The sequence below is a fragment of the Cupressus sempervirens genome, chromosome 1 (genome assembly GCF_028749045.1).
Source record: "Cupressus sempervirens isolate cs-2001-9-10 chromosome 1, ASM2874904v1, whole genome shotgun sequence".
Taxonomy (NCBI): domain Eukaryota; kingdom Viridiplantae; phylum Streptophyta; class Pinopsida; order Cupressales; family Cupressaceae; genus Cupressus; species Cupressus sempervirens.
The window spans coordinates 223,071,112-223,092,853 of record NC_143118.1 but is presented as its reverse complement, the minus strand read 5'-3'; the positions used below and the strand labels follow the sequence as shown (position 1 = coordinate 223,092,853).

Here is a 21,742-nt window from a genome sequence, read left to right as displayed (position 1 = left end):
AATGAATGAAATAACCTCTATGAGGTGTAGCATGAAAAGAAGCACTAGAATCTAACACCCATGAATCATCAACACTTTCTAAAGATAGAAGCAAAACATCCTCTTCAAATTTTTTACTTACCACATTTGCCTCCTTGTCTCCATCTAGTTTATCTCCTTCATTTTTCTTTTGTATCCAAAAATATTTCTTTTTATATCCTGGTTTCCCATAGTACCAATTATCATTTGGTCCTCTTCATTGAGACCTCTTCCCCTTTGACTTTCCTCTTGATTTCCCATGATTTTTAGAATTAGTTCCTCTCTCAATTATTCTACCTTGACTTTGTGCATTCAAAGCACTTCCTGATGTAGATTCACCTAAGGTTTTCCTATGATTTTTCTCACTCAAAAATAGACTAATCACATCATCATATTTTAGGGTACTAGATCTAGGAATAGAATTACTCACAACCATTACCAAGCCATTCCATCTTTTAGGCAAAGAACACAAAATCAAGAGAGCCCTAATCTCTTCATCAAAATTGATACCCATAGAAGATAACTGACTAGTAATAGTATTAAACTCATTTAAATGATTTTCAATAGATCCACCTTCTATCATTTTCATATTAAATAAATGCTTCATGAGAAATACCTTGTTTGAAGTGGAGGGCTTTTCATACAGTTTCGCTAGGGTTTGCATCAACTCTTCTATTGTCTTTACTTTTGTAATATTAAATACCACTAATGGTGCCAGGCATAATTAAATGCTTCTAAGTGTCTTTCTATCCAAAAGATCCCATTCATCATTTGACATAGATCCCTGATTCTTGGTTTTTCCTTCCAACGGCTTCCATAAATCCTTTTGATAAAGATAGTCTTCCATTTGCACCTTCCATAACTAAAAGTTCTACCCATTAAACCTATCAACCCTCAGCTTACCCTTGTCTGCCAGCACTCCCACTCAATCGTGAGACTTTTCTACGAAGGATAACTGCAAAAATAACCTCACTCTGATACCACTTGTTAGGATTAAACCATGGACATAAATAACAATTATATGCAAGTATAATCAATATCAAAAAATAATAGATTAGATGAAAAAGAACACAAGACACCAAGATTTAATGTGGTTCACCCAATCCCTGGGCTACATCCACCAAACAACAAGTTTGATATTATTACGATCCAATGATTACTACTTGATTACAATATGTAATCCCTTACCGCTCAATACTGCTACAAGAACCAATTTTTGTATCACCATAATGAAATAATCCCTAACCCTAAGCCCTTTTATACAAGTATTTTTACTACATTAGGGTTACAACATGTTAGCCATAAATTGGTGAATATAAGAAATAACCAATTGGAGTATGTACAATACTTCCTTGATTAGTCACCACAAACTAACATGGAAATCTAGAGATAACCCTCAATACGAGCCCTCAGCTGGGAAAGAAATTTCATCTTATAGTTCTAAATCTGAAACCACTAGGCTCTTGGGTAATGTTTTTATAGTGCCTTATCATGAATTAGGGTTATATCAAGATAAAATGGTATCATCTATAGGAGATACTATTTTCAGAACCAGTATTGTGGAAGAGATGAACCAACATGTTAGACCAAGGAGTATTCAATCCAATAGACCAAATCTTGAGCAAGTCCCTTATATTGAGAGAAATTTGATAGATTTGGATGAATTTTTAGAATATGAAGCAATAGCTACAGATCATGATGATGTGTTTCCTAAAGTAGAAATCCTTATAAGAAGGGTTGCTAAAGAAGAAGCCAAACACATTAATTTGGAGAAGGAAAAGGAGAAAATAACCATGAATACTCTTATTGAAAGAGACAATTTGCTTAGAAGAATGGCTTCTCTTAAACAGAAGAACAAGAACTTGGAAGAAAAGTCCTCCAAAGTACATTTAGATGTATTTGGAGATGTTTAAGTTTTAAGATATAAAGTCCAAGAGTAGGAAAAACTCCTGAAGGAAAAAGAGGGACCTATCTTAGCCCAAGTACAATCGTATAAAACCATTGAGCTAGAACTTATAGATCTGACTATAAAACACCCTAACAAGGGTAAGTAAAAGGTAATAGGAATCCAAATAAGTGAACCTCAAGCCATTCATAATAGATGTGTAAGTCAATTCATGTCTCAACTAGACCTAGATTTAGATAACGCAAGGAAGGAGAGAGAGAAGGTTTAGCTAAGGAGCTTTGGAAAGTGGAGAATGAAGCACAAGTAGTAGAGACTTGAAGAAAAATCCAATTCATTAAGTGTAATTCTACTTTATCTTCATGGACAAATATGTCCACTCAAGCTAAATGGTCTATCTCCACTTGTTGACCAATAAGTCCAAGCCCAATATCTCTCAGTCATCCCCTGCCTCATCTTCTGCCACCAATACTCCAATCCATGTTGTTCAACAAATACAACAACCTCAAATTCTTGTTCAAAATCAAGTAATAGAAGCAAGTACATCAAATGTTATTGGTTTTCAAAAAATCCCCACATATATGGAAAAGTATAGATGGATATCATTTCTAGGTATCCTTAGGTTTCCACATCCTATCTCCTTTGATCTTAGAGATAAGCTTGTAAATTTTTCAGGCAACAATGCCATTACTAGTGAAGAGCACCTAAGAACATTTGTAGACATGCTTAATGAATATGAATCAGAGAATGAAGATGTGGTCATAAAGTTGTTTGTGCATTCATTGACTAAGGACATTAGGGATTGGTTCAAAAGCCTACCAAATGATAGTATTAGTTCATGGAGTGACTTGGAAAATTATTTTAAGTAATAGTATGGAGATAATACTAATGTTGGTTTCATGTTAAATGACTTTAACAATATAAACAAGAACCCTAATGAATCCACATTTGATTTTAATGTGAGATTTCACAAAGGGATGCACAAGCTTTTCCAAATAATGAGGTTGGAAGAGGATGTTTTTCTTACTACATATTTTAATGCATTTTATAGTAAGATAGCTTATATCTTAAGAGACAAGGATCCTAAGACCTTAAGAGATGCTTACAAGATGGTGCTGGAGTGAATATTGAAAACAATAGAAAGGCTTTTGGTAAGCTAGGGATAAGAGATTACCCCAAATTGTTCAATCCAAGGAACAATAAGAAAGAAATTGATAAGCTTGCTATAGGTAAGAATCTTGAGGAGCATACCATAGGTCAAGTGTTACATTTTTTAAAGAACATGAATCCATCAACCAACAATGCCAACAAGAATAATAGTAGAAATAAGCCTCAATTCAATAACCACTATTATAGGTAGCCTATAATGAAAAATTATCCATATAACACTCAGTGGGAAGATGGAAAGCCTATCACTAACCTTGTTCAAAATATTAAAGATAAAAGTAGCCCTGACCACTAGCAAAGAAATTGTGTCAATATGACAGATGATGTACCATGGTGTGTTGTATGTAAGTCTCCTCATTCCCCTAATTATTGTGCATTAGCCTAATCATTTTCTACAAGTCAACATGTGCAAAATGAGGAAGAAGAAGAAGAAGAAAAGGGCCATGATGATGCATGCTACAACATGGTGAATTTATGTGATGATTATGAGGATTATGATTTAGAAGAACCTGAAAGTGATAATGCTAATCAGAGAAATGTTTACCAATTACATCATTAGTAAGTGCTTTTAGATAATGAGGATTATGATGAAGATAAGTTATGTACTACATATTCAGGTGTTGGTCACATAAATTTGAGAAAACCCTCTAAGGAAGAAATTGATAGAATTATAGTAAAGATGATATCTCAAGTGCACAATGACTATAATATGAGAAATAGAACTATCAACAGTGATACTAGTAAGCCATTTGGTATCTTCATTAGAGATATCACTCATAAGATGACTTATGATAGTAAGAAGGATAGTACAATGATAGTCAAAGTCAAGGATAGGAAGAACAAGAACTGGGAGCCTAAGAAGAAAGTTCAATTTTAGAACGTTGAAACAGTCAAAGCTAGTGTACAAGATAAGAAATCAAATCCTAATCTCATCAAGAATATAGTAGGGCCTACCACTCAAGCATTATTAGCTCTAGGTATTTCTATTTAGCCTACTACTTATAATCCAGTTGACATGATTTCCATGTAATCTCATATTACTTTTAAGGTTTCTTTATCTAAAATGTTTAGAATAGAAGAACATAAGAACAAGCCTCTTGCTTGGTTGGGTGGGATAGGTAGCAATAATAATGTTGAACAAAATCCCACAGTCTTACAATAGGCAAAACATGTAATAGAAGATAATGGAATCATTCTCAAATACCTCAAATGTATTTAGATAACTCATTTGTAGCCTATGTACAAGATATTGATCCTATTCTCCTTAGTTTGGTCATAAATGGCCGAACCTTGAAGAACTGTATGATAGATTCAGAAGCATCTAATACCATAATACCTTTCAAAGATATGGAAGTGCTAGGTTTAGACGTAGAAACCAAAAAAGGTAGGTGTAGAGCCATGGATGTAAGGGGAGTTCTTGTCATAGGTACCATTAATGCATTGCCTTTCAAGTTTGCTGCTAATCCTAAGGTTGAAATGAACATGCCAATCCTTATAGTTGATATTCCTCCTCATTATGGAATGTTAATCTCCAAAAAATGGAGTGATGTGATGGGAGGTAGCCTACAATGTGACTTTTCATATGCCACTTTTGACATAGGTGACAAGGCTATCAAGATTGATAGAGAGACAAGAGTTCCTGATGTTTTTGGAGATAGCATTGACAAGGATGGCACGTGTTTCTTAGATAAAAATGTAAATGCATTTAAGATTGAATTAGTTATTCAAGAAGTTGAGAAGCCTCCACCATTGATTGAACAAGAAGTTACATGTTTTATAGATTCACATAGTTTATGGAATATGTATTTTGATGGAGTTGTTTCTAAGGATAGATCAAGAGTAGGGGTAGTGTTTATATCTCTAGAGAAGAACACTTTTAGATATTCATTTACTTTAGTTTTTGCATGCACCACTAACATTGCTGAGTATGAAGAACTTTTATTATGATTAAAAGTTGTAATAAGTCATGGAATCGAGAAAATTCAAGTTATTGGGGATTCTAAATTAATTGTTTCCCAAGTTAGAGGAGTTTATGTTTCAAAGAATAAAATATTGAAACAATATAGAAATGTTGTATGGGATATAATTGAGTGTTTTGATGCATTTGGAATAATTTGGAAGGATAAAAGTAACAAAAAAATGGCTGACCTATTAGCTAATGTAGCTATTAAACCATATAATTGGCAGGTCTTTGAAGAAGATAAAGATATAATTAGATTCCTGAATTGTGAAGATGAGTTCTATGGACAAGAAATTGATGGTGCAAAATACATTTAAAATATTGATGGTAAGGAGACTATCTTTAGGAAGGAAGTTATGCAATTGAAAAGTAACAAGATCCCAAAGGGATTAGCTATTTTGGTGATTGTCTTTGATAGTTAAGATAGATCTAAAGTAGAGAACATAGAATCAAATGCTAAATATCTAGAAGAAATAAATCTAGGGAATACTAAAGAAACTAAGGTCTATATTGGTAAGAAGTTAGCCCCTAAGATTAGGAAAGAGTTGATTGGTTTGTTAAGAAAGTACAAACATGTCTTTGCTTGGTCTTATGATGATTTGAAAGCATACATAGAAGATCTCTTTCAGCATGAAGTTCCACTGAAAGAAGGAGCCAAGTCTTTCAGACAAGATTAGAGACCACTCAATCTCACTCTTGCACCCAATATACAAGAAGAGCTAACAAAACTTAGAGATGTTGGAATTATCAAGCCTATCAGACACTCATCTTGGGTATCTAATTTGGTTTCTATGAGGAAAAATAATGGAGATATAAGATTATGTGTCAATTTCAAGAACTTGAATATATCTTCATTGAAAGATAACTATGGCTTGTCAAACATAGAGGAAATTGTACAAAGAGTAATTGGATCAGAATTTGTGTCCATGATGGATGGGTTCTCAAGCTACAACCAAGTGCTTGTAAAAGAGTCAGACTAGTATAAAACTACATTCACAACACCTTGGGGGACTTACGTTTATAGTATAATTCCATTTGGTCCAAAAAATGTTGGTGCTACTTTTCAAAGAGCTATGGATGTAGCCTTCAAGGATATTATTGACAAATTTCTAGTAGTACACCAAGATGATTTAACTTCTTATTCAAAAGATGAAAAAGATCATTGCATGCACTTAGAAAAGGTAATTATCAGAGCATTGAAATTTGGAATATCTTTGAATCCTAGAAAATGTGCATTTGATGCTGTAGGGGGTAAGCTATTAGGCTACTTACTTGGAAAAGAAGGAGTTAGAATTGATCCCGAGAGAGTTAATGCAATTGATAAAATTTAGAAGCCAAATAATGTAAAAAGTATTCAGTCATTCTTTGGGCAGATCAATTTTCTCAAAAGATCTGTCACCAAATTTGCAAAGGTAGGTAGGCCTATTTCCAAGATATTAAAGAAAGGCTCTGAGATCAAATGGGATGTAGAACCAAGCATGGAATTCAATGAGATAAAAAAAAGCCATTAAGGATGCCCTTGTTTTGAGAGCTCTTGACTATTCCAAGCCATTCTCTCTTTCTTCTTTTCATATAGTTGTTGTTGTATTATTGTAGAAAAATGAGGATGGGTTTGAACATCCAATTACATTTTTGAAAAAATCTTTATAGGCTATTGAACTTAAGTAATTGCATCTGTTCCAAGTGTTGTAGTGAAAGACATCTTCTCACAACAAGAAGTATTAGGAAGAAGATGTAGATAGATCAATAGGATCCAAGAATTTAAAATTGATATCCAAACTACTAATTTGGTTAGAGGTCAAAGCCTTGCTAAACCGATGACAGAGGCTAACCTTGAAGCAAATTAGATTAACCATCTTGATGATGATTATAGGAGTGATTTATGTGACATGGACATTTTTGACTGGTACAAGGATATAATCTTCTATTTATAGCATATGAAGGCTCCATCAAGATTGACTAAAAATAAAAAAAGAGCTCTAAAGTTACAAGCTATCAGATATATCATTTTTAGAGGATAGCTATGATCGAGAGATATGGACAGTGTTCTAGAATCTGTAAATGAAGATGAATCACATAAAATCTTGAGTGACATGCATGAAGAAGTGTGTGGGGGTCATGTTACATGGTAAAAATAATAGCCTACAAGGTCCTTAGGTTTGGCTTTTGGTGGCCTAAATTGTTTAAATAAGCTTAGAAATTAGTAAAGAAATTTGATGCATGTTAGAGATTCAATGGGAAGTTAAAGTTTTCTTGAAATTTTCCATTAAAGCTAGTAGAGGTGAAAACACCTTTCAAACAGTGGGGCATTGATTTCATTGTTGAAATATCTAATAAATCCAATGGGGGAATTCTTGGATTCTTTTTGCCACTAATTATTTCATGAAGTGGGTAGAAGAAATTCCTACCAGAAATGCAACAAGCAAGGTGGTGATTAGTTTCATATTGAATAACATTATTGTTAGATTTGGATGCCCATAGAAAATTGTCATTGACAATGCCATGCATTTTAGATCAGATGAGTACAAGATTTTTTCCAAAAAAAATGGCATTACTAATTGTACATCAGCACCTTACCATCCCCAAGGAAATGGTTAGGCTAAATCTAATAACAAAAGTTCACTCAAGATCATCAAGAGGATTCTAGGAGAAAATAAGAAAGCCTAGGATTCCAAGTTTCCTTTGGCATTGTGGGCAGATAAATAACAATGAAGAAGGCTATTGGATGTGCTCCTTTTGATTTAGTATATGGAATCCAGGAAATATTTCCTTAGAACAATCTAAATGACATGTATAAGTTCATCCAAATTTATGATGAAGATATTGTCGATGATATGCAACTGAAAATAGATCATATGTTACAATTGGATGAAACAAAGAGGGATGCTTTTGCACAAAATACAAAGCTACAAGCATAGATGAAGCATCTCTATGAAAAAATGCATCTAATAGAAAGTTATAGGATAAAGAGTTGGTGTTATTATGGAATGATAGACTTGAAGACAAGGGTAAGGATGGTAAATTTGATCCTATCTGGCTTGGTCATTATTTGATCCATGGTAACAAAGGTGAAGACTCCTATTTTATAAGAAAACTATTTGGTGATATTCTGGAGCTACTAATTCATGGAAAATTCTTGACAAGTTATTTGCTCAAGATACTTTTTTTATTTCCATGAATAGTAGTTAGGATTTCTTGTATGATTTGTAAATTTTTGTATATCCTTATATAGTTAGTTTTTGTCCTTGTATAGTTATTTTCCTATGTGTTGTATTTGTTTCCCCTACTTGGTCAGGTGTACTCTCAAAAGTTGTCATGAGTTTCAAGTGTGTGGTCTTCTTCTACCAGAAATTTTGCATTCTTGCATGGATACAAGTTATTTGTCTTCTCCAGGCAACATAATTGATGGCCTGATTGTTCACCTACCCAGTTTTTATGAAAATTATGTGAAAATCAGGAAGAACTATGTCTAAATTTCTTAGGGTTTTTTAAAGTTATATTATCCCTCATGAAAAATTCTAGGTCAATGTCTTTTATCTTTTCAATCGATTCAAGTTCTTTCGCAATTGATTTACAAGTTTAAATTAGGGATATGTGAACATTCTCGTTATATCTTTATATCCTTAAGTCTTAGGCTAATATTTGTCTTTTTATTTCACAACATTCTATATATTATAAGTTGTGATGTTGCAAAGTCTCTATGATCACAAAATCACTCTGCTTTGCTCACTAACCATTTTCAACACTGTCAAGAGGAAAAATGGTTTACTCTTAGCTTAGTGTAGCTTCATAGTAGCTAATGATAACATCAGTGTCAGAGGTTTGATTAAGCGAAACAATAAAGGGTGCATCATCGCATGTCATTCTTGACTTAAAGAAATTCAAGTGGTGATACTGTGATAAATAGAAAAGGTGAAGTTCAAATAGTCATTGTAAGGTCACAAGTCATAAAATATTAAGCATATCTATCATGCAATAGAAGGAAACAACTAGTAGAAGTTTCAATGCAATATCATGGGGATTAGATAAACTATGGAGATTAAGCAATGAGGATGTGAAAAGGCATGATGGTTAAGAGTTAATAGTCAGTGCAAGTTTGCAAGTGAATTAAATAAACCTTAGGTTAATGGAGCAAGGTTGTAAAAGCTTATGATCATGGCTTCATAGGGTCATTTGTTGAGTTAAAGGTTTAAACTACAAAAAAATGATGAAAAGAAGAAAGTTAAAATAAAATCATGTTTGCATGATCACATGGTTAAGTTGTGAAGGTGGTTTCTAAGTTACAAAACCATGAAATATGTCTACTAGTTTGAAGAAATGCTTATCGCTAGCTCACAAAGGTCTAATTCCAAGTGATAAATTAAGTTATGATGGACATATCAAGTGATCATAAAAAGACAAGATGTGAGGTTGTGAAACATTAAAAGGTGAAACTATTCGCATGGCCATAGCTGGAATCAAGAAAAATATAGAAGTTATTATGAAGGAGTGATCAACTAGTCTTTGCACCATCACAGCTGTCATATTTAAGGCATAAAAGGAGTTTTAATGATCATGTCTAAGCTGGATAGAAAGAGGATGAGCTAGAAGTATGAAATATGAAAAAGCATAGATTTTGCTAGCTTTTCGAGAATTGATAGGTTTTCAAGTGTGCTGATCTTAAATGCCATTATGCCATGCTCCTATTGCAGAAAAAAATAAAGTCTAAAAGATAGGGAAATTTTCATTACCATTTTCATAATTTCTTAAATTTTTTGAGAAAATTTTGAGCTAAAGAGTGATTTCTAGTGATTTTTTAGCATTCAGTATACAAAGTTTACATAATTTCTTGGAGAAAATGGCTCAAAGAGAAGTAGAACTAATTGCACAAGAAGTGATTGAAGACTCATCTGGACAACAAAAAGTCCCCAACACATTTGTAGAAGAATGGATACATATCTTACTTGGTTCATCCAATGCCCAAAATGCAAATGACCATACTTTCAAATGCCCATATGCACTTTGTAGAGATGTAGAGGTTTCTGATAGAAATTGATATGAGTTGTTCTTATATATCTATAAGAATAGAATAGGAAAGGTTCCAATCTGTAAACCTTGGGTAAGAAACCCATGCAAGTTAATTATGCCAGAAGTGTTTGTAAACGTCTATCTGGTGAAAGCATTAATCAAGTGCTACAATCCTATTAACAAGTCATTCTATTGAAAGGATAGAAGTATTTTCCTATCTTTGGATAAAGATAAACTCATAAATAAATTCAACTTGGGAGGACCTATGTCACTGCCAGTTGAGATAGAAAAATTGAATGAAAATTTCAAGAATCATAAGAACTTCTGCATGGGTAGGGTGATGACCAGACACATTCCTTCATCAAAGAAGAACATTGGAGACATTCCAAAGAGAAAAGAGTTTGAAAAGGTTATGCCCCTTGAATTCTTGCAAATATATTTTTAGAATATTGTATTTGGAATCAACAAAGCCTTAGGTTTAAATGGAACCATTAATGCTCTGGGAGCACATTATGTCATAGCTTTGAATATCCAAGACCCAAATCATAATATTGGGTATGATTTTGTGGAGTATATCATTGATAGAATCCATGAGGAGATCATTTCTATTGAGCAAGGAAAATTGTAGAATTTTAAATTCCACCACTACTCCCTGATCATGGATATGGTCTTATTCAAGAATATTGATATATTTGATCAGAGCTACTTTGAGTCTACACGAGAACAGGGAGAAAGATTACCAATACAAACATGGAAAAGGGTATGGAAAATATTTTACCCATATTCCAATGTCATTTCTTTTTATAATGATTTTATTTATCCAATTTTGAAACTTATAGGGTTATTAGTTGAAAGAATCCCTAGGAGTTTTAGAAAGGTTGTTAAACCTAAAATGTGCTATGATGATGGAAAGCAATTAACACATGATTGGGGAAGTGTTTTCTTGTTTGAAGAATATACTATTATAAGATTTTTTAGATTCCCTTAGCCACCCCAATCTTACCCAAGTATGTCCCAGAGAGACTAGGGTTTATAAAAGTATTTTGACAATTCATTTCTTTGAATAGAGAATATTTGAGCAAAGGTGACAAGAAAGGGACATTTTGTGTAGATGCATAAGGTAGGAGACTTTGAAATAGGTAAAAATTCCATTGAGGAAACTAATGATTTTTTAAGAAATTATAAACTACTAACTAGTCTAGATAGAACTTATAACTCATACAACATAATCAGACAATATGCCTTGAAGAACATGAGAGGGTACAATTCGCCTCCCACAAAACCTATGTGGGAAGATGTCATTTCAAATAGGTTAAATGAAGATATCTATAAGGGAAGAATGATAAAGTATAGGGACATTGCTAGTTTTGAATAGGAGATAAGAAAAGCATATCCATCCTTCAAGGGATATTATCCAAAGGAAGACTATTGTTCTAAATTGAATAAGTGTGTGGAGAACTTTGATGAATTAGTATCACATGTCCCTGAAGAAATTAGATGAAATATTGACCCTAAATATTCAAATGATGAGATTTTTGTTGAGGTCACTAATGATGAGGATCAACCTGATGAAGATCATCTTGAAGACGACATTTTTGAGAGTTCTGAGTGGACAAAACAAAGAAATAAAAGACAAAAGATGGTGGAAATGCCATAAAAAGCTCAGCAAAAGGCCCTCCAAATTCTAGCAAGGGACGGTAAATATTTTGATGATATTAGAAGGAGGTTTTTAGTATCTCAAGCATTAGAAGATGAGCAAAGAGAAAAGAAACTACAACTAGAAGCTCATGAATTTATGGTATAAGGATATAATCTTCTATTTACAACATATGAAGGTTCTATCATGATTGATTTGTGAAAAATAATGTAGCAGATTGATTGGCCAAACTGGTACATTTGATATTAATGATTTGTTCTAAGGAAGAGGAAAGAATGGTATATAATTCTCATACTACCATGTCCATCACAAAAAACAACAAAGGTCAATGGAACAACATTTGAAAAAATATCAAAATGTGTTTGAGTTAACAGTAGGAGTACCCTCGCACTACCAAGTTAGACATTCTATCAATTTGATTCTAGGGACATCATTACCTAATGAGCCAATATATAGGAGATATGTGTTAGAAATTGATGAGATCAAAAGGAAAATACAAGAACTGATTTAGAAGGGGAATATTGACCCAAGTGCATCTCCTTGAGGTAGCCCAATTGTACTTGCAATGAAAAAGGATGGAACATGGAGACTTTGTATAGGCTATAGAGAATTGAATAAGATAACTGTACAAAATAGATATCCAATACCCTAGATAGATGATTTGTAAGACTAGCCTAGAGGGGAAAAATTCTTCACTAAAATAGATTTAGAATATGAGTACCATCAAGTGCTAATTGATCCAAGAGATGTATGGAAGACTTATTTAAATCTAAGGAGGGTTTCTTTGAATGGTTGGTAATGCCTTTTAGCCTCACAAATACTCCAACTACATTTATGAGGATGATGGATGATATACAGATGCTACTCACTAGTTCTTTTGTAGTGGTCTATCCAGATGGCATTCTGATTTTTAGAAAAACTTGGGAAAAGAATTTTCAACATGTGGAACAAGTACTTTTTACCTTGCAAGACCATGGACTTTATGCTAACAAGGAAAAAAATTCTTTTGGTATGCAAAGTATTAAATATTTGGGAAATGTTATTAATAGTGAGGGTGTTCATGTTGATCATGAAAAGGTACAAGTAATAAAAATTGTCCTTCTCCAAGGAATCTCACTAAGTTGCATAGCTTCTTAGGGTTGGCTAACTTCTATCACAAATTTGTGCTTAGGTTTTCACATTTGTCTTGGCCTCTAAATCAGTCAATATGAGGAGAAATAAAAGAAAAATTCAAATGGACAGGTTCTCATCAACAAGAACTTGAGGTATTAAAACATAGGTTATGTTATGTACCAACTTTATCTCTTCTTGATTTACAATAGTCATTTGAAATACAAACTGGTGCATCAGAATATTTACTAGGAGTAGTAGTCATGCAACATGGACATCTGATTGTAGTCCTCATAATAAAAAAGTGTGTTGTATGGGCCTTCCACAAAACTCTAAAATTATATATATGGATTCACATTTATAATATTTTCCAACCAATCAAATGAATGCCAGAATGTTGCATCTTTTAAGAATAATTTCTCAACTAGGGCAGAATTTAAAACCCTTAATCAATCATTAATAACTTCCATAAATGAAAGAATGAAACAAATAATTTTTTGTGAGACTCAATAATAGTTAGTTACCAAAATTTTCTATAAGTTATATCCAAATCCAAGAAAGGAAATAAAAGTTATTGCAATTTCCTCAAAGTTGTTCATATTATGACAGAATATGACCAGTCTTCACCAAAACAACCATAACTTCTTCCAAACATAATGAAAATAAGCCAAACCAAAACCAAATGAAATATAACTCATATACCTTTCCAAAAATATCATTTTCAGGTCTGTATCATTCACAATGAGTTTGCATCAACCAAAACATTAGAGAAATTATAGGAAACAATAACCAAAAAATTGAAATATACAACATCAAAATAAGTTTTCTTCCATTCCAAATCCTTCCTCCAATTTACCCTCACTTAAAATTTCATATCTTGAAGACCAAATATATATAATTTGGAAGCACATAAAACTCTTCAATCAACCTACAACTACCCATCAACATCTTTAAACCAACTTTTAAAAAGTTGTCACCAAGTTGTAAAAGTTGTCATTACAATTTTGGCAACTTTTGAACAACTTTTACAATTATTATCCAAATGACTTAAAAATTTCCATAAACCCTTGAAATATGATTAAAATGACTTTAAGACTTAGATAATATAATTTCCAATCTATTTTTATACATTTTAGTTGTTTTACCATGCTTGAATAGGTGCCCCTGCACCATATTTCCTACCATAGTGAAACATTCTCCAATATAACATGTAGGTATCCCACCTACGATAATGAATTTTTTGTCATTGTTCAAGATTGCATACAATGGGGGCATTGCATTCTAGGAAAGGAAATTATTATCTATATAGATCACAAACCCCTTCAACATTTGTAGACATAAGGAAAATTGCAGAATGATAGACATCAAAGGTGGTTAGTCTATCTTCAAAAATTTCATCTCAACATTCACCATAAAAAGGGAAACATCAATAAGGTAGTAGATTGCTTGAGCAGGGCACTAATTGCAAGAGTAAGTATGGTGTTAGAATCATGTGGAAATGAAATGGAAAATTGTACTCACTTGTATAAACATGATAATGAATTTTCTGATGTATATACTAAGCTTATAGAAGGTAAACATGTAAATGATTTTCTTTTAAAGATGGAATGCTTATTCACATTGAAAAAATCTATGTACCTAAGGTAGAATGCAAGAAATTAATATGGGAAGCTCACTACAACAAGGTTGTAGGACATTTTGGAATAGGTAAAAATTTTGCTATACTTCAAAGACATTTTTGTTGGCAAAAAATGAAAAATGATGTGATTGCATACATTCAAACATGTATAGCATGTGTCATTGCAAAGCCTGAAAATCATAAGTATGGTTTATACCTACCACTTCCCATTCCAGAGAAGCCTTCACATTTGATTTCTATGGATTTCATGTCTAGCCTTCCTACCACTAGACACATGCATGATTATGTATATGTTGTTATAGATGGATTTTCAAAAATGACAATCTTGGTAGCCTATAGAAAGGAAATTTCTATAAAAGACACAACAAAGCTCTTCTTTGAGCATGTTTGGGTTCATTTTGGGCTACCAAGAAGTATAATTTCAGATAGGGATAGTGAGTTTCTAAGTAGATTTTGGTCTTCATTATGGGCAATGATGGACACAAAACTAATAAAGTGCATTGCATTCCATCCTCAAATAGATGGTCAAACTGAGGTTGTTAATCACATGATCATTCAAATATTGTGTATGTATCACACAAAATGTCCTCATACATGGGATGAAAGTCTTCCCTATGTACAAAATAGCTAAGATAGGAAAATTCATAGTTCAACTGGTCTTCATAGCCCCTTTGAAGTTTGTCTTGGATATCAACCATTGGCACTAATAAATATTTATATCCCAACTATGTAGCCTGATTTGACCTCATGCTTGGATAAAGAGAAGGAAAAATAATTGAAGTTCATTGATATAATTCACCATTTGCAATAGCAGTTTCACCACTAAGAAGTATAAAAAGAGGCATGATAAGCATCAAACTCCTCATAATTTTAAGACTGGGGATAAGGTATGGTTGTTAGAAGGAGAGATTGCATGCACCTCACAAAAAGATTCATCCCATTTATTATGGTCCATACAAGATTATCAAACAAGTTGGTGAAAATGCATTTGAACTTAATTTGCCACCATTCTTGGGTATTCACCCAATTTTAAATGTTGAACTATTGAAGCCTTATTTTCCTCCATTACTAGACATTGCAAGTGTTGTTGAGGAGATCAGCCATACAGAATTAAATTGATAAGTGGCTAATCCACTCCAATCTAATCAAGTTGTTGAGAAATCTATGAAGAACTTGAAGAACCAAACTATTTCCTTGTATCATGTGGTGAAAGTGGGTCAGTTTGATAATAAGGGGAATTGGCTTACATGTGAACAAATTTAGATTCTTTTTCCACACCTAATGCAAAGTGTGGATGAAATGGGGCCCATTGCCTCTCAAGAGGGAGGAATGATCAGAACATGGTCTATGATGATCCAGAGGAGGCTTACAAAAGAAGAAATGGAAAAATACTAAAATATATTTTTCCAGTATTTTCTATACTTTATTATTTTTCATTTTAGCAAGCCTTAGGAGCATTTATGGGCCATGAAAGCTCCCAAATTCATGTATCTTAAAATTTGGAGATAGACAATTTGATCACCTTTCCAACGGTGTAAGCGACGTACATTTTTGAGCTATGTACTAAAAGTTATTACTTCTACAAGTAGACATAAATTTTTGAATAGTTGTTAAATAGTTTTCATAGTTTTAATATTTTATTATGTAATAAACATTATTTGAACTATTTGTTTCTTTTTGAAGGGATGTTGGTGACCCAGTAGATTCATCAAACATTGTATAAACTTTAGTTTTGAATGAAATAAACTACTTTTGGCTTGCATAATCTGTTGTACTAAAATTATTCTATTTGCATTAGAATTAACAATATTGCAGGTATCACACTAGGTATTGTAATCTAGGATCATAATTCGGATCATGAATGCATTTTTCCCTCTTTTCTCCATTTTTGATTTTTTTTCACTTTCTCTCTCCTATATTTTTTTCTTCTCTTTTAAAATTATGTCCCCCTTTATTTTATGATGGAAGATTCTCCTGCATCAAATGTTAATTAAGGAAACTCTTGATCAGAGGGAAAACCTTGGTGGGGTAGGTACCCAAAAAATGATGTACTAATATAAAAGTTCCTTGTAAGAGTATGGACTTTGTTAGGACCCAATGAAATACATTTAACACATATTAGTCCTTGTTAGGATACTTTGAATCCCTAATAGGAGATTCCAACTATGTGACAAGTTGTGCCAACCACGTTAGAAGTTGTAGAAGGCAAATAGACCCACTATCCAAATAATCTTAGGGGAAAGTCCATTGAACTCACTATCCAATTGGTCTCTATATTATTCTTTGTAGAATGATACAAATGAAATTTAACTCTGCCACTTGAACTCTTTCTCTATCTTCTTACTGAGCCAATGCCACACCAAATATCTTCTCGAATCTCAATACTAGATCTTCATATTTTTATCAGACTAATCTCTTTGATCACTTAAATGCATTTACCATCTTCACATATCACTTGAATAATTACATAAATTCACACTTCATGACAAGAAAAATAACTTTCCTTTATACCATATCCTCAAGATAATTCAAAGAGTCATCCTTGAGTCTTTCTCAATTAACTATAATATGACCACATTAAGATATTACATTTCATTATCTCTATTTGCAATTACAAAATATTGTATTCTCATAGTACAAACAACTTCTCACATGTGTGACCACCAACCTCGTAGACTTGTTGATGTCATCATCAGGTTGTCTAGTGTCAGTGACTAACTTCTCTTTTCACAATTTTATCTTTGTTAAGAGATACAACACAAACATCAGAAACTACTTCTCATGTACTCTATCTACAAACTATCCTCTATAACTCTTTGAATAGTCCTCACATATCTTTTATTCTCTACACACACACTTGCCCACAGTGTCATGACATAATGTAGAACATATCCTCAACTATGTTTGATCTCATCATTAATTTATGAAGTCTAGGGGAGAGGACCCAGTACTTGAACACCCTAACTTCGCGCTTATCAAAACCCCACGTAAAAATTTCAAATCGCTCCCAGTTTTTTACAATAGCTTACTTGGTGAGTCGCCTACTTATAACTAAGGTTTCAAGTCCACATCACCTGTTATGATGCCACATCAGCATGCTTTTTGCCAAGTTGTCCAAAACAACCCAAAAAAAAAGTGAGACCAATGGTCGTGCATACAGGGTACCCATAGTTGAACAACTGATGTGGCATCACATCATTGGTTAATTTTTATAACTAAAGGTACATTTTATTCAATTTTAGGTAGTTAGCATTATACTAACAACTTTAACGTCACAAGTACTAGTACAATGTTGTCAAAAAAATTGGACACTAAGTCAACAAGTGTAGGTATCAAGTGAACAACTCCATTCACAACTATTGGAACGCGTTCAAGTACTGGGTCCTCTCCCCTAGATGACCTTGTTCTTTGTCTTCTACACTGCCAGTCTTTTATAAAAATAATACTATATTGACAACAATTACAAACACACTCATGAATGTCATATGTCAATCTCCTTAGTTGTTCTATCAATGCTTAGGATACTCCCCCAAAGGAATATCATTGGTATTCATGCTAACAGGTTTGATGTGAATATCATGGGAGTTGCTATTTTATATATGTGGACAAATGTCATGAAATGTGACATGATCTTTTATTGATGCTTCTTTGTGAGGTTGCTACTATAAGGTGATATTCTTATCAATGGCTTCAGATGTTATCATAATGAACTACATTAAGTTGTTGTCTTGGAATGTGTTGCATCATGATAACAAATGTATTATGATAGACTACATTAATTTGTTTCCTACAATGTTTCAAAGATGATGATACTTGTCATGATGGACTACATTAATGTGTTGACCTTGAGATTATGAATGTTGTTTGATAAACTACATTTAGTTGTTGTCATAAAGAGTGTCACTGATCAGATAGCACATGTCCTTCTAGGATATTCCATTAAATTGTTCATATTATGATTTTTATATGATAGAGTACATTCACTTTTTATTCCAGAGTGTGTAGAGATCATATAATATGTATCCTTTGTAGGATATTACTTTAAGTTTCTAAGATTATGATTGTTAACTTATAGAATAGATCCAGTTGATGTCTTAGAATGTGTCAGAGATCACATTAAACACATCCCTTCTAAAATATTACATATTCAATTGGTAGGTATCATGAACACGATGGCAGTGCACATACCAAGAGAATATAAGTATGGTGAAAATCATACATGATTGATGTTTCTTGACAGATCATACTTCAAATGATATCAAAAGACAACATCTAATTTGATGGATATATATTAACTTGAAATGTACCATTTAAAAGTTATCACATTGAGATGACATCTCTCTATATACTTAAAAACATAATGTATTATATAACACTCCTCCCTAGCTAAGAGAGTGTTAATGTTGTAGCTTTAGTTAGATCGAATTGACCTAAAGAATTATATGGCTATTGGTTAGTCATCAATTAGATTCTCTCTCTCATATATATATATATATATATATATATATATATATATATATATATATATATATATATATATATATATATATGGTTAATTGATGATTAGTTTATAAATTATCATAGAGACAAGTCTCTTCTATGAAAATTTATATAACATTCAAATTTGTATTTGGAACACACACAAATTATCAAGAGTGTTATTATATTTGGAGTGATCATTTTTTCTTAACAGCGAGCATGCAATTTTAAAGGTTGTTTATCAATGTCTTTAGAATTGTTTTGGTTTTTTATTGATAGATTTGTCATTTCTCCAAATTTTCGTGGCAATTTTGTTTGCCTCTTCAATTTCATCCCTTATTGTACTAAGTATTTAGAGGACCTAATTGCTCATTGCCATCTTCAACCTATTTTGACATGTTGTTGATCTAAATGGGTCTCATGTCTCTGATATTTGTGGTGTTTTTCCATGCTAGGATCCTTCTTTTTTCAAAAATTATATTTCCATTCTTCATGTTTCCTTCATTTCAAGTAGCATTTGAGTTGCATCTAATTTTGCTTGTAGAGACTAGCAGAGAGGACATAACTAGTTGGCAACCCCATGATGTTATTGCCTTTTTTATGGCATTTTATTTCCAATCAAGGAAACCTTCCTATTTTTATAAATTTCTTTTTCCTATTAATACAAGTATGGGTGTGTTGACTTGTTATCCAAATAAAAAAGTACCAGTTAAAACTGATTTTATAATTTACTCAATTTTTTTTATAAACTTTATTTATCATGACATTGCTTTTATAATATTTGTAGTAGAAAACTGCAGATTATTGCAAAACAAATTAAAAGGTAAAATTTTATTTATAGGATATATCATGTATTTTATCTTCATAATCTTAAAAGTATTATAAAAATAAATGTTGGATGTTTCTAAATAAGGAGAAAATCATTAATTTACCCTTTGCTCATTATTATCCTCTTGTATGTTTCTTTCTTATTATTATTTTTTCCCTTTGTTGGTCATAAAAATGATTGAATATCACTTATTTTAGTAGCACATTATTATCTTAAAAATATAATTAAAATAAGTGATTTAATATATAAATATGATGATTATTTTTTATTGACTGAAATCTTGTTTAGTTATTTATTATTATTAATAAAGGTTAATTATTATGATGTGTTAAGTTTAAGTAACCTTAATATATAACATATTATTTAATCATATACATATTAAAAATATACATTTATTGTTTCAATTGTATACTTACATTCTAATATGTATTCTAAATAACTATGATTTAGATTTTGAATCAAGTGTGTACTTTTAAAATAAAAATTACATTAGTATCATATTCTATGATGCTTACTTAAGATGATTTGCACTACTTTATATGACAAAAATAATTATACAATTAGATTTCAGATGATTTTTCGGTTTATTTATAGATGATAGAAACATAAAGAATTCAACAATTACCATTATTGTTATATATAAAGTATATCTATATCTATCTCTTTCTATAAAGTACATACTCGGTCATTTAATTCTGAATTCCATAGCTTTCAAAGTCGTTCATTTAAAAAACCATCTCAAACTGGTACTGACGGATTGCCTTGACATTTCTTAATTGAGTTTCAACTGCACGAAAATAATATCAAATTCGCGCAAGTTGCTATCGATCTTGTTTGGTTAGTAATTATCAGAGAGTCCGCAGAGAGCTCGAAAGACACATCATGTTATGTTTACAAAAAGATCGCGTCTGGATAAGTGGGTGAGTGCGTATCGAAACCGAAAGATCTTATCCAGTCATGGATTTTAGGACATCTTGTACATTATTTTGGTAAGGAAACAGAAATGGCAGAACCTGTGTGGAATCTCTGGACAAGGGACGTACTGGACACTTCCTTCCAAAACTTTCCACTCCCAATAATCAACTGCGAACAAGCCAGGAACGACCAAAAAAAGCTTTAGTGTTAAAATATCACTACAATATTGGGGGTACATCATGATCGTCACAGACGAGCCACCGTATTCTAATCTGAAACCATTTTTATTATTATTAATTCTTTTCATGGGAACAATCAATTAGATCCAACTTTAGTCTGTTGAGAGAGTTACCATTTAGTGTGTACGTCTTATTAAAATATAAGGAATTTGGAGCTATGTTGCCAGAAACGTGACGGGAGCTCCCTGTTTCGCGTCGTGACTGACGAAACGGGTTTTCCATCAGGAAACCAGCGTTTCTCTTCATCTCTTCACTCAAATTAAATATTTCCTGTGTTGTTTTGATTTTTTTTTTTTTTTTCAAATTGTTTATGAAGAATTATAATTAAGTTTTAATTGTTATTGTTACTGAAGTTTTATTTATTATTAATCACAATTTTATTTATTTATTATTAAACAGTGTAGTTTTAAATACTCAGTTTTATTTAACATGTATGGCTACTTATTAAATTAAATATTTATATTTTGAAAGTGAAGTTAACAAAGATAAAATAGTAAATTAGTTATAAATATTAAATTTAATTGTCATGTATGTTTACTTACATGAATTAAATCTTATATATAAAATTTGAAACAAGTTATATAAGATATTTAAAAGTGAGTTATATATTATTTAATTTCATTTATATCTATTTAGATGAAATAAACTATTATATATATAAAACTTTCATGCATATATAACTTAAAATCATATATGTTTGTGAGAAAGAGACATGTAAGTTATATATTAAGTGGAATTATATATGAAATGTTCTCAAGTCTATACACACACACAATCTATATATATGTATGTTTCCTTTGTACAACCTTTGAAAAACAC

At 32.0% G+C, this 21,742-nt stretch overlaps 1 protein-coding gene across 1 annotated transcript in view; it reads right to left on the bottom strand.

Annotated features, from left to right (window-relative positions):
* The window catches only part of LOC149576963 (seed linoleate 9S-lipoxygenase-2-like), an 89,939-nt gene extending 68,770 nt beyond the window's left edge, over positions 1 to 21,169 (bottom strand). The window contains exon 1 of the mRNA XM_089795558.1: positions 21,037 to 21,169. Within this exon, the coding sequence (XP_089651684.1) occupies positions 21,037 to 21,169 (133 nt within the window). The remainder of the gene's footprint in view (positions 1 to 21,036) is intronic.
* Positions 21,170 to 21,742: the final 573 nt, after the last annotated feature.